Raw genomic sequence first — 19075 nt, 5'->3', positions numbered from 1 at the left:
GGACTTGAATATGCTTCTTGGTTAAAAATTATGCAATCTAATAACTTTTTTTGCAGATTTGACAGTCTTCATGGTTTCTTACCTTTAGTATACAAATTATGGTTGTATTTCATCAACTGTATGAATTACAAGCCTATACATACTTGTTGCTTTCATATGCTACTAAATACTAGGGGGACAGAGTATTACTTACATACATATTGGAAGCATAATTTTGCTCAGTAGCACTATTTTAATGGCATAAGCTGTTTTAATTCAATATCACAATTTTTTTTTTTGAGGTACCAGGGCTGGGGGTTGAACCCTGGACCTCGTATATGGGAAGCCAGCACTCAACCACTCAGCCACATTGGCTCCCCATCGTAATTATGTAAGCCTCATTCTGTGCCATGTAATGTTGATAGTCCCTGCTTGGAATATGAAAATTAGTAAAAAAAAAACAACAACATTTCTTGCCTGCAGAGTTTGCCATATGGTACTTACAGTAGGATTTATTTCTTGAGACAGTTTCATAAACTATATATTTCCTCCACCTTTCATCTATCCTTATCCTTGGGAATTCAGTCCTATAAGGAGAGAGAGAGGAGCAGAAAAATTCTGCCTACAGAACCTTAAAAAAAGGGGGGAAGTTGATCACTTACTTTTGAGAATCCTTATGGTCCCACAATCCAATGGTTAGTGATGTCTTGATTATCTCCAGATCTTAAAGGTAAAGAAATAATATTTACTGCTTTTGTGTTTCCATAATTTACCTTTTTGTTTTTATATTTAAAGAAATATTCTATAAAGTACAACCGGGGATATGTGTTGGCCAGTCGCCTTGGAGTAAGTGGATACCTTGTTTCAAGGTTTACAGGAAGTATTTTTATTGGAAGAGGATCTAGGAGAAAGTAAGTTTATGCTAGAGAAATGTACTTAAAGTGGCAGAAAAATGAAATGATAAAGATAAAATGGTTAATATTTCAATATTTATTTTCTCATTAATTGCTCTGAATTTTATTTTTAAATTGTGCATAAATTCCTCTGATGGTTATCTTTCATCTGAATTACAAATGTTTTAGGTGGCTGGAAAGACAGTTCTTATTTTTAGCAGTTGATAAATTGAACCTTGAAAAAAGGTATCAGAAGGTGTGTGTGAATATCAATAATGTATTTTCCTGCATTTTATTTCATGTTCCTCTCTAATTACATAAATAAATTTTGAACTTTGTTAACATGGGTTTTGAAAACTTTCCTCTAGCTTTTCAGTTAGTGTTACTTTTTTAATAATCATAATAAACATATAGAATAATTAAAACCAAGCTTCTGTAAGAATTGAAAGCAAAACTTTTTATTCCTTGAACAAAATTTTAAAACTTTTTTCTGTATGTGTGGTTTAAATTCAGCCCGCACGGAGACCATAAAGCAAATGTCGGTTTAAATCTCAAATTCAACAAAAAAAATGAGGAGGTACCTGGATATACTAAAAAAGTTGGAAGTGAATGGATGTATTCATCTGCAGCAGAACAACTTCTTGGAGAATATTTAGAGAGGTATGTGTCTAACAAGATCCTACTAGATGTCCAGAAACTTAGGAATGTAATAAATTATTTTGCCTTTCTGATAATCAGTTTTGAAGGACAATTGTTTCCTTGGGTAAAATGTGACATGTGTTACTCATAAAGTTTGTGTCATGGAGCCAAAATCACAGCCATTAGCTATAATAGAGTGGAAAAATATTGTATTTATTTAAAAAGAAAATAGAATTGTGAGAATTGGCCTCCTTTTAATTAAAGTTTTCCTTAACTTGATATCATAAATTATTTACTGCTCTGCATGTCTGTGTCAGTAGTAAGAAGACTAGTATGAATAGACAGAAGAGCTCTTAGCATAGTAGGTTTTCCTGAGTCTTACAACCTCAGCTGAACAGAAAGTAACTATCCTAGAATTATTTAATTTCATTGCTGAAATGGTCTAAAAAGTCAGTAAATCTTCTCTCCTCATTATAAAAATGAGAAAACTGAGTACCAAAGTTAATGGGTTACTCAGTGACAAGATTTATAGAAAGTACTTTTACTTCTGATTCACAATTGAATTTTTTTACATTGGCCCCTAGTTTCTAATCTTTTCATATCTGAGGATACTATATTGCCATTTGAAAATTTAGACTGTTTCCTCAACTCACGTCTATACTTCTTTAAAAGACCATACATAGACTACTTTTTCTTGATTTTTCAATTTGGCATATCCATTGATTCCTACTACAAAAGAAGCTTTAACTCAAACTATCCCAGTGTGTTTCTTCACCCATGCCCCCAAAAACATACACATATTTCTCCTCTCCCTATAGCTTTATCACAATTTGTGGTTAAGTTATTATTCAAGGTTTACTTGGTTACTGTAATGTAAATATTCACAGCCGGATTTGTAGTGTATTATAATTACTTTTCTTTCTTGTACATGTTTTTGTTTGACCTGTCTTGTTTAATTTATCTATGTTACCATAACTAACTCAAACCTAAACTCTGTGCCATAGCTATAGAATTCAATGTGGTCAATATCAGGTCATCTTGGAAACTTTTTCCTAAAACTTTCTATTCTCCTGTTTCAGTTTAAACTGATTCCTTGGTAGGCCTGCTGCACAGCTGTCATTACGGAGTTTCACTTTATTGTGATCATAAGAATCCTCCACTATTGTCCTATGTAGGATTTTCTTTATTCCTGGTTCCCATGCTTTATCCTTTCTAATTTACGTTTCCATTTTCATGGAACACTTACTCCAGTAGGTCCTGTGAAAGTGTGCCTGACTGGAAATGTCATTATTCTTCCCCTATAATTAATTGATAGCTTGCCTGGGTAAAGAATCCTGTTCGAAGTTATTTTCCCTTCAGAATTTTGAAAGCATTGCTCCATCCTCTTGTTTCTAGTATTGTTGAGAAGTCCTGTGCCATTCTGATTCTTACTCTGTGTGTGTGATCTGTTTTCACCTTCTGAAATCTTTTTAGGATCTTCCCTTTACCAGTGCAGTTTGGAAATGTATGTATATATACATACATTTCAGTTTGGAAATTATGTATACCTTGGTGTGGATCTTTTTTTTTAATTTGACTGTTTAATGCTTTCAGTATTGAAATTGATGCCCTTCCATTCTGAGAAATTTTCTTATATTATTTCATTAATAATTTCCTTGTCAACATTTTTTCTTATCTCTGGGAAGTTAAATGTTAGGCCTTCTGAATTGATCCTCTAATTTTCTTACCTCTTCTTATGTATTTTCTATATTATTATACTTTTCTACTCTGGGAGAGTATTTCAATTTAATATAACTACTGCTATCATATTTATGTTCATTGTCACCTTATTATCTGTCTATTCCTCTTTAAATAGCATTTTCTTAAAATGAATGAAAATTTTCTTTTATCTCTCTGAAGTTAGTAATTCTATATATTTTTTCCTCCTATTCTCTGTATTTTCTGTTTTCTCCAAATTCCTTTTATTTTTTTTTCTTCTATTTGATTTGATCTCTCCATCTTTCTTCTTTCTTTCTTTATTTTTGAGTTACAATAAAAATCTTTGTTTACGTTTGATCAGTACAGGGAAGACATATTGGAGTCACAGAGCAATATGCATTAACAAGATACAACAGTTCATAAAATCTAAGTATGTATACAATTTTTTTTTTCACACTATGTCCAGGATCATTCCAGGACCAAAAGGAAGAACTACTGGCTTGCTTTTAATCAGGTTTCCTTTTTTTAACCTTTCAAAGTTGTTAAAGCTTTACCAGAAGGCATGAGCATAGGGAACATAGTCCAAACCTCAGACTCCTTCTGTGGAGTAAAAAAGCTACTTGCTGTTTTTAAGTTCATTTCTGAGTTGCAAAGATTATTTCCCCATCCCCATTTTTAGGATTTCCTGTATTCCCCCATTCAATCTTGGCTGCCACAACCAGACAGACAGAAAGCACAAGGACTTCCTTTTCTTACATCTGTAGTGGAAACCCTAGCAGCAGACAGTAACTGCTCCAGGTCTGTCAAAGATGCATTAAAAAAAAAAAAAAAAGATTTATGTATTTATTTATCCCCCACCGCCCCCTGCACTAGCTCTCTACTCTCTGTGTCCATTCGCTGCTTGTTTTCCTGTGTCTGCTTATCTTCTTGTCTTCTCTTTGGGAGGCACTAGGAACCGATCCTGGGACCTTCCGACATGGAAGAGAGGCATCTAAAGAGAAAATGTGTATGTATGGTAGAAAAAAACTGTATCTAACACTGAAACTACCAAAGGATTCCATCGAAATGTCCCGACATTTAGTGATACAACTACTGTACTAGGCAAGCTTGGCAGTAACAAACCCACATCTACTATAACAAATCTGAATGTTACATAACTGTAATAATAGTGTGAGTAAGAATGCTGTATAAGATTTATACAGATGTCATTACATTACACTTTAAGGAAAGATCTCCATTCACAACTTCACATTAACTCATATATCTTTCATGTTAAAGTTTTCTTGTATGATGATTCTTTGGTATCCAGTTCTATTTAATTGTGGGGCATTAAGAAACGGATTGGAAAGTTAGTGTGCTAGTGTGGGGTATGTCAGGTGGGACTTGCCTATTTCTACACAGTACCACAAAAGGTCACTATCTGTATGTATACTTTTCTCTTTGGTTAGTTTTCCAAGAGAGGTATTCTCCAGCCTTTTCCATGGGGTGTGGAGGTGGGAGACAAAACTCTCTGCCAGGGAAAGCAGGGTTTCATTCCATAGTGGATTCTATGATGGATCTCCCATAGCTCCCTTCAGGACTAAATGTCCTATTTCTCTGCCAGAGGGGAATGCTACTATCTGACGGCTTTCAGCTATGAGATCTCTTCAGGAATTTCCTTGCAAAAGAGATTCACTTCATCTCAAGTTAAGTCCCCTTCCCAGAATAGCCACAGTCCAATGCCTGATCAATAAGGGGGTATAAAGACCTCACCAACTTGATTGCCCCAGTTCAATACAACTCTGAAGACCCACCACAAAATAATACCCCATGGTATTGGCCAAGGAATTCATTGAGAGTGAAACACAGCCAGTCTTCTCCCTGTGTCCAATTCTGGTTCCTTCTCTTTCATAGGTGTTGATCCCACAGCATGCCCTAATAAACTCCCTGCATGCTTATCTTCATCTCAGAGTCTGCTTCCAAGTGACATATGTTGTTTATGTTTTCACTAATCCTTTTTTCAATATGGCACCTATCCTTTCCTCTTCGCCCCTTCCCTCCTTCCACCAACTCCATTTCCTGCGATATCCAAAGCTAGCATCTCCTATTCAACCTTTCCAAACTATAAACTATAGATCTTATGCTGCAGTGGAAGGCCAGTAACTGCATGACTATTTAACTGCTTGTTATACAAAAATTTAGCTGAAAGACTGTTAAACCTCACCCCACAATACTGACTTCAAATGTACCTAAAGCCCACAGTCCTGAGCATTTCCAGAGGTTAGTTCAAATGAGCTTTTTTAGTTGACTTCCCCCACTGGTGGCTTAGGATTCACCTTATTCTTATCTGCCTAATCAGTTAACACTCATCCATCCTCTTCTCCTGTTTTAAAATGGTGTTTTCAATTCATATATGCTATCAGATTCTCTGTTTGTCTCTTCATTTTTATCTCGTTTTATGACCTTTTTGTACTCCAGTGTTATTTTACTGGGTTGGGGAGGGAGCAAAGGTAAGCACAAGTTCAGTCTACTCTGTTAATGGACTCTCAGAAAGAAATGGAGTTTTGAGGGATAGCAGAAGAAACCTTTAATCTATTTTAATTTTTTCTGTTGTGGGGTACCTCCAGATTTGTTGAGAAAATTAAACAGTGAACCTGTAGGCATTATTTTTACCCATTTACACCCAACATTGTGATCAAATAAAGATGGAGTCAGTAAATGAAGTGTTTGAGAACCATTTCTCCCTCATCCAATGAGAGTTTTTTGAGGGCTTATGAGTTGCCTGGTTTTCATATCTTTTGGTCTCTAACCATTATGAATATTCTGTGCATAATAATTCTTAATATATTTTATTTGTTCCCTTAGGGTCAGAAATTATTTGATAGGAAGTTTAGGTGAAGTTGGCCATATATTTTTAAAAACAATATTTTTGTTTGTTTGGGTAGAGCTCCAGAACTATTTAGTTATATAGCCAAAAACAGCCAAGAGGATGTGTTCTATGAAGATGACATTTGGCCTGGAGAAAATGAGAACGGGTAAGCAAGATTTGTGGTATTTCTTGTCTCATGGTTCAACTTAGTGGTTTCAATAGAAGATTTAACTAGTAAACCAAGATTTTTTTATGTTACCATTTTGTTTTGGCTTTATAGACTCTTTTATTTCATTTATATCAGTAAGGTATTTTTAAACAAGTTTTTGTTATTTCCTTTAAATAACTGAGAGGTAATATTTCTGAATTTAGATTAGATTTATATTTAGTCCCAGTTAAGCTTAGTGATTAATTATTAATTATATAAAATTGATCTTTTATAATACACAGCCCTTAGAAAGTTTTAATCTGTGAAAATTATTGTTATTGTTTTTAATGTAGTTCTGAGAAAGTTCAAGAAATTATTACTTGGTTAAAGGGACATCCTGTCAGTACTTTGTCTCGTTCTTCTTGTGATTTACAAATCCTGGATGCAGCTATTGTAGAGAAAATTGAGGAAGAAGTCGAAAAGTGCAAGGTAATAGCTTTCAATAGCCAAGGTTATTGATGATATTTGAAGTTAATGTGACTATATATTATTCTACAAATAGTTCATTACCTATTTCAGCCAAATATATACAGTGATTCCAATTAATGTCCAATAATTCTATAATTTTTAAAAATCTTCCAGTTATTTACAGTGGCTATTAGTATGTTTATCTGAGGATTTTAGAATAAATATAAATGCACTTCAATATATAAAAGCATAGCATTTAAGCTTTATCTTGGTGTTACTAATTTTAGGAATCAATATTTTCTGATTCTACTCAAAATAGAAAGTTTGCAATTGAGAAATAAGGTTTCCAATCCTCTATTCCTTCCTCTTCTAAGTTGTTCTTTTTTAAAGATTTATTTTTTATTTATTTCTCTCCCCTTCCCCCCCCTGCAGCTGTCTGCTCTCTGTGTCTATTCGCTGTGTGTTCTGTGACTGCTTCTATCCTTATCAGCAGCAGCAGGAATCTGTTTCTCTTTGTTGCGTCATCTTGTGTCAGCTCTGTGTGTGTGTGTGGCACCAGTTCTTGAGCAGGCTGCACTTTCTTTCACTCTGGGCGGCTCTCCTTTCGGGGCGCACTCCTTGCACATGGGGCTCCCCTAAGCGGGGGACACCCCTGCGTGGCCCGGCACTCCTTGCGCACATCAGCACTGTGCATGGGCCAGCTCCACATGGGTCAAGGAGGCTGGGGTTTGAACCGTGGACCTCCCATGTGGTAGGCGGATGCCCTATCCACTGGGCCAAGTCCACTTCCCTCTTCTAAGTTTTTTAAAGACACAGTTCATTTTTTTATAGAGCATAAAATTTTATTTGATTGACTTCTAAAAAATCATTTCTAAAATGCACTCTTCCCACCTATAAACTCATTCTATTATTATTTTAGAAATCCCATTTAATCTCAAAAGTCTTATTTTTAAAAAGCAAAGAATTTCTATAGTAGACTCCCCTGTTTTACCTATTTTGATTCCCTATCTTAATGCAATAGAAAATGGATTGGTATTTCTATTTTAAATGTTATTTTTTTCCAATTTGTCTTTTGGTAAAGTGATTTGCTAATTGCTTTGCTATCATAGTACTCTCTTATTTAAATGAAAAGCAAAGCTAGTTAAAAACTTAGGCTCTTAAGCCATCTCCTCTAGTCCCCTGAATTTGAATCCCTTTTCACTATTTGCTTGCTGGGTAGCTTTAGCATTTAACATTTCCATGCCTCCCTTTAAAATAGTACCTACTCATAAAGTTATCAAAAAGGATTAAATGAGTTAATACAAGTAAACTCCTTCTAATTATGCCTATTATTGATGCCTCGTAATGCCAAGCTGTTAATACTATTATTTGAATTTTACCACATCCTCAAGAATTGAGGAAATTACCACTAGATGAGGGTTTTTCTCTTAGGGAAAAAAGAAGGCTGAGAGTGATTTTTAAAAGGGCTTTCATAAGACATTCTGTGTTTTTTTAATTTGTCTTACAATGTAGAGTAAAATCTATTTGTCCAGCATTGCTATTGAATGAGTTTTCCAGTTAACAAAAGCATTTCTAAAATGTTCTACACGTTTTTTCCCTTTCTTTACAAACATATACAAAGTAGTAGGCTATTATTTTGATTACAAGAGTTTTGTAAATATTTGTACATATAAGTAAGAGAGGAACTTTTAAAAACCTGATGTGATGTGTCAAGAAGCAATTATCAGTGATTTTTTTATCCTTTTAGTGTTAAAATGTTATTAGGGTAATTTTTTAGAAAAAGAAAATACTAAAAAATAAACATTCTGAACATAATTTAAGCTTTACTTTATAATGCAGAGTCATCATTAAAACGTATCGTAATTTTCTTGTAAGACAGTTTGGGTTCCAAACTTAGGGGATTTTTTTAAAAAACACATTCTGTTTTCTACCCTTCAAGCAGTACTTCTCAAACTTTAATGTGCAAATGAATCCCTGGGAGATCTTGTTAAAATACAGATACTGATTGAGTAGGTCTGGGGTGGGCTTAAGATTCTGCATTCCTAAGCAACTCCCAGGGAGTCACATTTTGAGGGACCAAGCCTTAGTGGGATAAGGCTGTTATGAAAATTTCCTGTTTGTTTCATTTGCCTAATCAGGTTTGATTGTCATGTCCTCTAATGGGTGATATCGTTTAACAAGTATGTTAGAGCACATGCATAGTTTTTCATATACAATACTCCAAGCACACTTCCTCTATCAGCCTTGTATTATTTTTATTACTTTAAATCTCTGCTTGTACTGTCATTTGTTTCCTTTTGCTCTTTCAGTGGGAAACAGTTTCTTCCTATTAGTCAGTCCTTCTAGTATCTTGTGGGTTGGGAACATAGACATCTCGTCAGTAAAGCCATCACTGTTCTTTGAGTGAGTAAGGCCCTATTTAAAATTGAAATAATTCCCCACACTGCTGATCCTCCTTACCTGCTTTTTCTCTCTGTTTGACCTTCAAACATGCTATATACTTGCTTATTATATGTCTCCCTTGACTAGAATAAAAGAACAGTTCACGAATTTTTCTCCAGCACCTCATGGCAGATAAATGGAACTCTGTAAATATTTGTTGAAAGAATAAATGAAATGTCTCTATAATAAAAGTAAATAGACTGTGTTTAAAGCCTTGATCATTTTACAAAACAAGTGCATGGACTCTATAAAGTTAGTTTAGAGCTGTTTAATATTCTTTTGTATTTATTTACATAAGCTATGTTCTAAAAATAAGTGACTATCATATAAGTAAACTGCTGCCATTTTTGTTATTAGGTAAGAATTTGTTGGGTTTTTTAAAATTTAATTTGAATAATATTTTATGGATTGCAGTGGATATAAATTATTCTCAAACTTTTATTTGGTAGAACTGGTAGTATTATTTCCATCTTACAGATAGAAGGAAGCTGATGATTCAAGTAATAAGTAGTAGTTCCCAAAACTAACAGGTAGCGAAGATAGAAATTTTTCCTTTGAGTTTCAATTTACTTGTAGCATTTTTTAGGTAATCAAAAGATTTGCCTGTTAAAGTCACATTCACAATAGTATCCAAGGAAAAAGTCTTTGTTAAATGAATGCCAGCTTAATCTTTTGTAAATTGCTACAAAACTCACAGTACTGTTAGAGATCAATATTTTATATCTGATTCTTTATGTTAAGTATAAATCTTTATTGGCCACCGTATACAATTCTTTTTGGAATAAAAGTACATTGGAATATGATAGCATTTATATAAAATTCAAAACAGAAATCCAGTCTTTTGAGTTATAGGTAAGGTTACTTTTGGAAAATGTAGTAACTGAAGGTGACATGGTGGTAGGGTAGTCTTGTGTAGTGCTTAGTAATGTTCTATTTCTTGAACCGGGTATGGTTACATAGATATGTGCACTATAAAAATTCATAGATCCTTATAATTTTGCATATTGCATGTAAGTGTTATACTACAACAAAAAAATTTACTTAATTTTTAAAAATCAGAATTTAGGCCACAGGATTTTGTAGATGTTTATTTTATTCATTTTTAAATTTTTCCTCCATTTCCTCAGCAAAGAAAGAATAATAAGAAGGTGCGAGTAACAGTGAAACCACATTTGCTATACAGAGTAAGTTTTGTATCAAAGAAATCAAAGTTGTTACTTTTACTTTGAAAGTATAAAAGAAGCAAAAATTGTTTTCAGTATATTAGGAAAACTTTTTTTCTAAATTAGGACTAATAATTTTCTCTTTCCAGCCTTTAGAACAGCAACATGGAGTCATTCCTGATCGAGATGCAGAATTTCGTCTCTTTGACCGCGTTGTAAATGTGAGAGAGAACTTTTCAGTTCCTGTTGGCCTTCGGGGCACCATCATAGGAATTAAAGGGGGTAATATCTCAATACTTGAAATGTCTTCAACTGCATTTATGTTATGAAATGAAACAAATTTGTGTTTCTTATACAAAAGCAAAAAGCAACTATAAATAAGGGAAAAAAATAAATCTTTTTATGTTTTAGTTAAATTCCTTTTAGGTTATCCTTTTCAGAGAATATTCTGCTTTTCTTTTTTATGTAATGATCTGGGAAGTGGTTAAAAGAAGGGAAAGTTATGAAAGGGCTGCTGAGAATTTAGAGGTTTCTGTAGCCCATATTAAAATGATCCAAGACCTCGGCATAAAACTGAGAGAAAATTTCATTACCCCTCCCAATCTTTCATTGAGTCTTGCTCAGAAATTTACTTTTAATTTCTTTGTAATCTCTCAGTTCCTGTGAAGAAATAAGCAAACATGATATATGAGCTTATGTATACTTAAAGATAATTGAAAATTAAATGCATATTCTGACTGTATTACTAAAACTAGATTATGAGTATAAAATAGACCTATCAAAGAAATGATACCTTTTGGGTTATAAAATATCTCTGATTGTCTCTTTTAAAACTCTCAGAATAGGGAAGCAGATGTGGCTCAAGTAGTTGGGCTTCCATCTACCATATGGGAGGACCCGGGTTCAATCCCTGGGGCCTCCTGGTAAAGGCTTGCCTGCGTGGCAAATCAGTGCCTGCGCAGCGAGCCACGCAGCAAGATGATGATGCAACAAGAGAGAGACAAAGGGAGAGGCAAGGCGAGATGCAACAGAAACCAGAAACTGAGGTGGCACAAATGACAGGGAACCTCTCTCCACATCGGAGGTCCCAGGATTGAATCCTGGTGAATCCTAGAGGAGAAAACAAAAAGAAAACACGGAAAGAGAAATATACACAGAAGACCACACAGTGAATGGATACAGACAGCAAAAAAGAGCAGGGTGGGTGGGGAGGGGGAGGAAAAAATCAACTCAGAATAGAAGTAATATTATATTTAGGTACTTGAACTACAGTGTTCATATATCATATAATTGGAAAGAAAGGCAAAATAAAAATAAGTGGTCTCATATATCTAATAACAAATTATGGAAGATTTTTAATAAAAATTATTAGCCTTGAAAATAAGAAATGTTGGTGAGGATATAGAGCAACAACAACTCTTAACTCTGGTAGTGTCTGATAAAGCAACTAGAACTAATAAGTAAGATCAGCAAGGTTACAGAATAAAATATTAATGTACAAAAATGAGTTGTTTTGATATATAAGCAAATGATCAGTAGGAAATTGAACTTTTTAAAATACCATTTATAATAGCATTAAAAAATATGAATTTGCTTCTGAGGTTGAAACTATTGGCAAACTCATCCTGAAGGATTTGGACCAGAAATATATTTATATATATATATATGAACTACTTCAGAATAAATTTAATAAAAGATGTGGAAGTCCTGTATGTTGAAAAATAATACATTGCTGAGAGAAATTAAAGGTGACCAAAATTAATGGAGAGATACCTTGTTCATGGATCAGAAGACTCAGTGTTGTTAAGATGTCTGTTTTATAGATTCAGAGCAATTCTAATCAAAACCTCATCAGATAAAAATAATTTTAAAAAAAAACCTCATCAGACTGTTCTATAGAAATTGACAAGTTGATTCTAAAGTTTATATGGAAGGCAAAGGATCTAGACTAGCCAGAACAACTTTGAAAAAGGACAGAGTTGGGGGATTTATACTACATGATTTCAGAACTTATATATAAAGCTATAGTAATAAAAACTGTGGATTGGCTTAAACATAAAGACAAGTGGAATAGCATAGAGTTCAGGATACATGTTAAGTCAATTGATATTTCAACAAAAGTGCCAAGGTAATTCAATGGAGAAAAGATAATCTCTTCAATAAATAGTGCTGGAACAAATTAGATAACTATATGCAAAACAATGAACCTTGACTTTGTTATACCTTTTACCCTTTATAGAAGTCAACTCAAGATGAATCAGAGACCTAAATGTAAGAACAAAAATTATAAACCTTCTAAAAGAAAGCATAGGAGGAAATCACATTAACCTAATGCTTGCCTAAGATATCTTAAACAGGGCACAAAATGCCTGAACTATAAAATATAAAAACAAATGGATAAATTGGACTTCATCAAAATAAAATAATTTTGCTCTTTAAAAGACTCACAAAATGAAAAGGTAAACCATAGATGGAAAGAAAATATTCCTAAAACCTATATCTAATGAAATACTTGTATTTAGAATATATGAAGCATTTATATAACTGAATAATGATAAACCATCCCAATTTTTAAAAAATTTAGAAAGACGAAGGCTATGTCCAAAGATTTACTTATGAATTTTTATACCAGCTCTATCTGTAATAGTCAAAAACTGAAAATAATCCAAATTCCCATCAAGTAAATAGATAATCAAATTATTGGATAGCCATACAATGAAATACTTCTCAGCAATAAAAAAGAACAAATTACTGATACATACAATATGGATGGCTCTCAAAAATAATTATGCTGAGTGAAAGAAGCCTGATAAAGGAAGAGCATGTACTGTATGATTTCACTTATATTATTCTTTTAGAAATACAAACTACTTTATAATGATAGAAAGCAAATTTTTGGTGGCAGCCTGGAAGGAGAAGTTGGATTACAAAAGACCGTAAGGGGAAAGCAGACTTGGCTCAGTGCTTACAGCATCTGCCTACCACGTGGGAGGTCCAGGGTTCAAGCCTCCTGACCCACATGGTGAGCTGGTCCATGCACAGTGCTGATGCATACAAGGAGTGCCATGCCATGAAGGGTGTCCCCCCAGTAGGGGAGCCCCTTGTGCAAGGAGTGTGCCCTGTCAGGAGAGCCGCCCTATGCAAAAGGAAGTCCTGCCTACCCAGGAGTGGCACCGCACATACAGAAAGCTGACGCAATTGGATGATGCAACAAAAAGAGACACAGGTTCCCGGTACCGCTGACAAGAATACAAACGGACACAGAAGAGCACACAGTGAATGGACACAGAGCAGACCACTGGGGCAGTGGGGGGGAGATTAAAAAAAAAAGAACATAAGGAAACTTCTGGGGTGGTTTTCTTAATTGTGAAGACTTTGTGATGAGATACATGTTCAAACCCATCAAATTGTCTACTTTAAATATGTAGACTTTATTGTATGCTAATTATACTTCAGTAAACTTGAAAAAGAAAAACAGCATTCTCTAAGACCTAGAAATTTCATTTCTGCCCTAGGGAAACATTTGCTTGCAAAAAATGCATTTACGCGATGTTCAGAAGTTCATCGTAGTGTTGTTTATAATAGCAAAAAGTTAGAAATAGCTTACATCTTTATCAGCAAGAGAATGGATAAATTATAATATATCCATAAATGGAATACTGTACATCCAGAAAACTGAATGAACACATTTTATGGGTGAATTTCACAAACAGAATATTGAATCAAATAAAAGTAAGTTCTAGAATATATTATCTAAGATATCATGTATATAATGTTTAAAAACTTAGAAAACAATACTATATATATATTGAGGAATATGTGTGAGTGTGCGTGTATATATATATATATATATATAGTAAAAGTAAAATGAACTATGTAGGAATTACAAATACTAAATTGAAGAAAGCAATTATAGGTGGGAAATGGGGGCCCAGTGGTCTAAGGCACTGGAATATGTTTCATAGCTTAGGTGTTGTCATTATACCATTCTTCACGTCTAGAATATTTCATACAATTTTTAAAAATAAATAAATTCTTCAGAGCAGTCCCCAAAATTGTCAGCTGATTTTCACTGATATCTCTTCTCTCTTTCTCTCTCTCTTCAATAGCTAATAGAGAAGCTGATATACTATTTGAAGTTTTATTTGATGAAGAATTTCCTGGTGGCTTAACAGTAAGGTTTGTATTTTCAGATGATAGTTGTACTTCGTGAATATGTCAATGTGGCCAATGACTTTACCTATATGTCTTGGTGCTATAGTTGTAACAGTGATTAAGACAGACATGATTTCTACCTTCACAGAACTTTCATTCTAGTGGGGAAGATAATTAAACAGCTGATTATAATGTTAATTATTTAATTAAGATGTGATAAGTACTAGGACGTAGACGTGCAGGTTGCTGTAATATGACCTGTCCTGAGAATTCCAGAAAGTCTTCCTTGAGGAAGTAAATATTTAAGATGAGACTTGAAGAATGAGTAATAGTTAACAGGAGGAAAAGGGATAAGGTGTGAATCCTTTCTTGGGAAGAGAGAATAGCATATAAAACAATTTTCACTCAGTCAAGAAACTAATAGAATGCCACTGTGATAGAAGTCCAGATACAATGTAAGATAAGAGTAAGACGGAAAAACAGGGACCACACTGAGCAGGAGCTTGTAGGACAAGTTGAGGATCTCAGTATCTTCTTTATCCTTCAAGTAATGTAAAGCCATCCAAAGCAGGTATGTGACATAATCAGATTAGCATTTTTTAAATGGTTAAATAACTTGAGTAATAAAAACATCTTTCGAATTTACTGGCATGTCTGTCTTTGTCACCTGTTTTAGGGGAGGTTTTGGTGCTCAGGCCAGCTTAGGGTGGTTTGAGTTGTGAAGGAGAGATGTAGTAATAGAGGCAGGAAATTGAGCTGACAAAAAGTTTGACTATGAAGGGAAAGAGAAAGGTAACTGGAGGCGTTTAGGGCATTTAAAGGAAGGGGATTGGATTGTTTGTACTTAACACGGGCAAGACTTGAGTATATTTTTGGGAAGCACCCAATAGAAAGAAAGATTTAAGTTATAGGGGAAAGGATCATGAAAAAATGAGCTGTACTTTGGTACATTAGAAAATGTGGACTGTTTCACTTAAAGTTTGTATTACCTTGGATAAGTTAAATTGAAGCATTCTGATCCTTACTTTCTTCATCTATAATGAAGATATATACTTCACTAGGTTATGGTGAGGATCAAATTAAATCCTTTCCACTTTTCCTTTCTCCCTTTCAAAAATTAGCTGGAATATTGAACTTAATTTAGGCTTTCTCCCTTCTCTCTTTTGATTAATAGGTAATTAAAATAAATTAATTACTCTTGTTTAGCCTCCTTGCATTAAATCATAATCTCCAGTCCTTATACCAAGTAGTCACCTTCAGAATGTTGTTGTTTTGCAATTTGGATATGCCTTTTACCCAAAGACTTCCCTTTCTACACTCTTCAGATGCAGCAGTTGTCTGAATCCTGCATCTGATTTTCTTTTTCATGTAAATGTTTGTTTGCCTATGACTTTAGTCCCCCAATTTTCAAAACTATATTTTTTGAGATGATTAACTTTGATCTCAGTGCCCTTTTCCCCCTTCTAGTTAGATGCAGTGGATTTCTTGACCAATGGAATATATAATAAAGGGCTGTGTAAAAGAGTACATGCCTAAAGTAAATTCGCTTCTATAATGCAGAATCTTTAGTAGGTGTAGTCCTCACTTATGGAAACAGATATTTTCTAGCAACCTTTAAGCTTGTAATGATTTCTAATAAAATATTTCGACTTTTCCACTGTCTTACAATGTAAGGAAATTGTAATCTCAGAAAAAAAATCTAGGTGAGAGAGTTATAAACTTGTGACAAGAAAGAATTATTTTATCAAGATCGGGAAGGAAAGAAATCACAAGTACTTTTTTTCTTTTAAGTCTTCCCAGGTCCAGGCCCAAACTTTAAGATGGAAAGATGAGATTTAAAAGACCTGGACTCAACAGTGATCAGGAGACAAGTGAGATCTAAACTAACATTTTCCCTAGGTAGTGTCACACTGAAAATGCAGACTTGGGTAGCTCCTGGGCTTTCATACCCAAGAACCAAAATCTTTTTTTTTTTAAGTTTGACATTTAATTCATAAATATTCAGCTATGCTCAGCTATTAAGATGTAACATTACTGGGACGTGGCTGTGACTCAAGAAGTTGAGCCCCCATTTACCATACGGAGGACTCAGATTTGATCATCTGGACCTCCTGTAAAAAAAAAAAAAGGTGTCCCAGACCCTTGAAGTGAAGCAATGCACCACAAATAAAGACAGTGATGCAGCCAGGTAGAAAAAAAAAAGATGGTAAGCTTCTGGGGCGCTCCCGGGACACACAACGCACATACACAACACACCTCTACAACTCTAGAACAAGTTGTTTTTTTCCCTTAGTAAGTCTATATTAATAAGGAAACTTTCCAGAAATATGTCATCTTATAAATTGAAATCTCTCTGTAATTTCAAGTTCCCCTGCTGAATTTAAAAGTAGCATATATTTTAATGTTCTACTATTTACCAAAAAATTATTTGACTTTTCTTCTCCCTGACACATTTAGTAGTGTTTCCCTCTGACACTGATATCACCTTTTATTTTTAGGTGCTCACCTGGTAGAGGTTATCGATTGCCAACAAGTGCCTTAGTGAACCTTTCTCATGGGAGTCGCTCTGAAACTGGAAATCAGAAGTTGACAGCCATAGTGAAACCACAGCCAGCTGTGAATCATTGTAGCTCAAATTCATCAATTTCATCTGGGCATTTAGGAGGTCTCAACCATTCCCCTCAGTCGCTTTTTGTTCCTACTCAAGTAAGACTCTCAGTTTTCCATTTTTCTCCACACCCTTTACAGATCACATATAGACTTATTAAGTGGAAACCTAATTTAACTAAGGTTCCCTTTTTTATTTAAAAAGTGTTGGTTCAAGTCAATTCCAGATTTAATTTTCATTTAATTCAAGAATGCTGCTGATAGGATTTTACTCTTTTATAAAATGACACTTATCTTAAAGAAGAAATACATTCTGTTTAAATAATGATCTTGAGAATGTCCATGTTTTATCTTTATATATTTACTTTTCAAATTAACATTTCAATATTTTTATCTTATCAAAATATCTCATTATCTGCTACAGATGACATAAAATTGAAAGGTAAAAGGGAGAAGAGTGTATCACATTTATCAAAAGTAATTTTCAAGTTCCCACCATACAACTCATGAGCAATTTGCTTTATTTCATCATTCTGGGGACAAAAATTGAGTTATCTTGTGTGAGGTATTTACCTTCATTGAATTCTGTGACCCTAGGTCTTACCCTTAACCACATTTTTTTAAACCCAAATAATACATGTTTATTATAGACCAATTAGAAAATATACATAAGTAGATAATAACAAAGAAAACCCCACCCTACTCCTAAAAAATTCCTCTCAAGTCTCATAAGTAACTGCTGTTAAATTTTGGTGCAGATTTTTCCAAAGTTTTAACATATTTAGTAAATAAATCCCCTGTAAATAATAGTCGATTTTTTAAATCTATAAGATTATTCTTGTATTAGAGGAACATTTTTAAGATAAAATCTTTAGACATTAGTTTGAATGAGATAATGTATTAGTGCATTGGAAAACAAAATCTGTCCATGAGGATATAGATTCAGGATCATCTTTTAGAGTGCTTGTTGTGCTTTAATTATTTTTCACTAAGACCATTCAAAACCCATTTCCTATAAAGATCAGTTTCACTCTAACAGAATATTTTTATGATTACTTTGCTGAAGCTCGAGAAAAAAGAACTAAGAAATTTCAGATAATGAAAGTTAGTTTAATTATCCATTCTACCATGTGAAAATTTTTTAGTAAGAAAATTACCTAATTTTTAGCATAAATCTTTTTGTTTTTGAGGTACCAGGGGCCAGAGTTTGAACCCAGGACCTTGTATGTGCAAAGCCAGCACTCAACCACTGAGCCACATCAACTTCCCTGAGTTTTTTTTTTTTTCCATTTGTTTTGTTTATTGTTTTTGTTTGTTTTTTCAGGAGACACCAGGAACCAAATTCAAGACCTTCCATGTGGAGGCAGGCGCACAACTGCATGAGCCACATCTGCTCCCTAATATGAGTCTTTATTTCTTCATGTTTTAGTTCTTTATGAAATTTTTTTGTGCTTTGCTAGGTACCTATTAAAGATGATGAATTTTGCAACATTTGGCAGTCCTTACAGGGATCCGGAAAGGTTCAACACTTTCAGTCAACTCTACAAGAGAAGGTTAGTACCACCTTGTTTGAGGGACAATTAATTTTTTTAAAAATAATTTTTATATTTCTCTTTTAGGTATGGAATGACTAATTTTCTCTTTAAATCTCGTAAAATAGAAAATGAAAAGAATCATGAGCCACCAAATATAACTCATATATCCATGAAGTATTAATATGCATCCTAGTTTTCCTCTAATAAGCAAACTCAAGAGAACTGACCATAATAAAAATATTTAAACCTTTGTTGGCAAAATATGACAATGTGATTAACACAAATAGCTTTATATAGGGAACAAATCGATAACAATTTTAAAGAACCCAGAGAACTACACTCAAAAGTAGAGTATTTGCTATCTAATGAAACTTAGCAATATATTCTTTCTCTGAAGCGGTACCATGAACATGAATTTTGGAGCTAAATAAATCTGAACTCAAATGTTAGCTCTCTCTTTACTTAGTTCTATTATCCAATTACTTTATCACTTTGAACTT

The 19075-nt window shown here is 33.9% G+C and overlaps 1 protein-coding gene and 1 non-coding gene across 7 annotated transcripts in view; one reads left to right on the top strand and one right to left on the bottom strand.

Annotated features, from left to right (window-relative positions):
- XRN1 (5'-3' exoribonuclease 1) overlaps positions 1 to 19075 on the top strand; it is a 132523-nt gene that overhangs the window by 79831 nt on the left and 33617 nt on the right. For all 6 annotated transcript variants that reach the window (XM_058295101.2, XM_058295102.2, XM_071214556.1 and 3 more), the window contains exons 24-32: positions 775 to 890; positions 1386 to 1532; positions 6134 to 6223; positions 6559 to 6694; positions 10243 to 10299; positions 10428 to 10560; positions 14388 to 14457; positions 16932 to 17139; positions 18501 to 18593. In XM_058295101.2, coding sequence (XP_058151084.1) covers positions 775 to 890; positions 1386 to 1532; positions 6134 to 6223; positions 6559 to 6694; positions 10243 to 10299; positions 10428 to 10560; positions 14388 to 14457; positions 16932 to 17139; positions 18501 to 18593 — 1050 coding nt within the window. The remainder of the gene's footprint in view (positions 1 to 774; positions 891 to 1385; positions 1533 to 6133; positions 6224 to 6558; positions 6695 to 10242; positions 10300 to 10427; positions 10561 to 14387; positions 14458 to 16931; positions 17140 to 18500; positions 18594 to 19075) is intronic.
- LOC111764334 (small nucleolar RNA SNORA31) lies at positions 3893 to 4024 on the bottom strand. The gene has a single exon (XR_002796968.1). It is a non-coding gene; the product is annotated as a small nucleolar RNA SNORA31 (small nucleolar RNA).

Source organism: Dasypus novemcinctus, chromosome 4, assembly GCF_030445035.2.
Source record: "Dasypus novemcinctus isolate mDasNov1 chromosome 4, mDasNov1.1.hap2, whole genome shotgun sequence".
Classification (NCBI taxonomy): Eukaryota; Metazoa; Chordata; class Mammalia; order Cingulata; family Dasypodidae; genus Dasypus; species Dasypus novemcinctus.
Note: the sequence above shows the minus strand (reverse complement) of the source record. Positions and strands in the feature narration are given on the sequence as shown.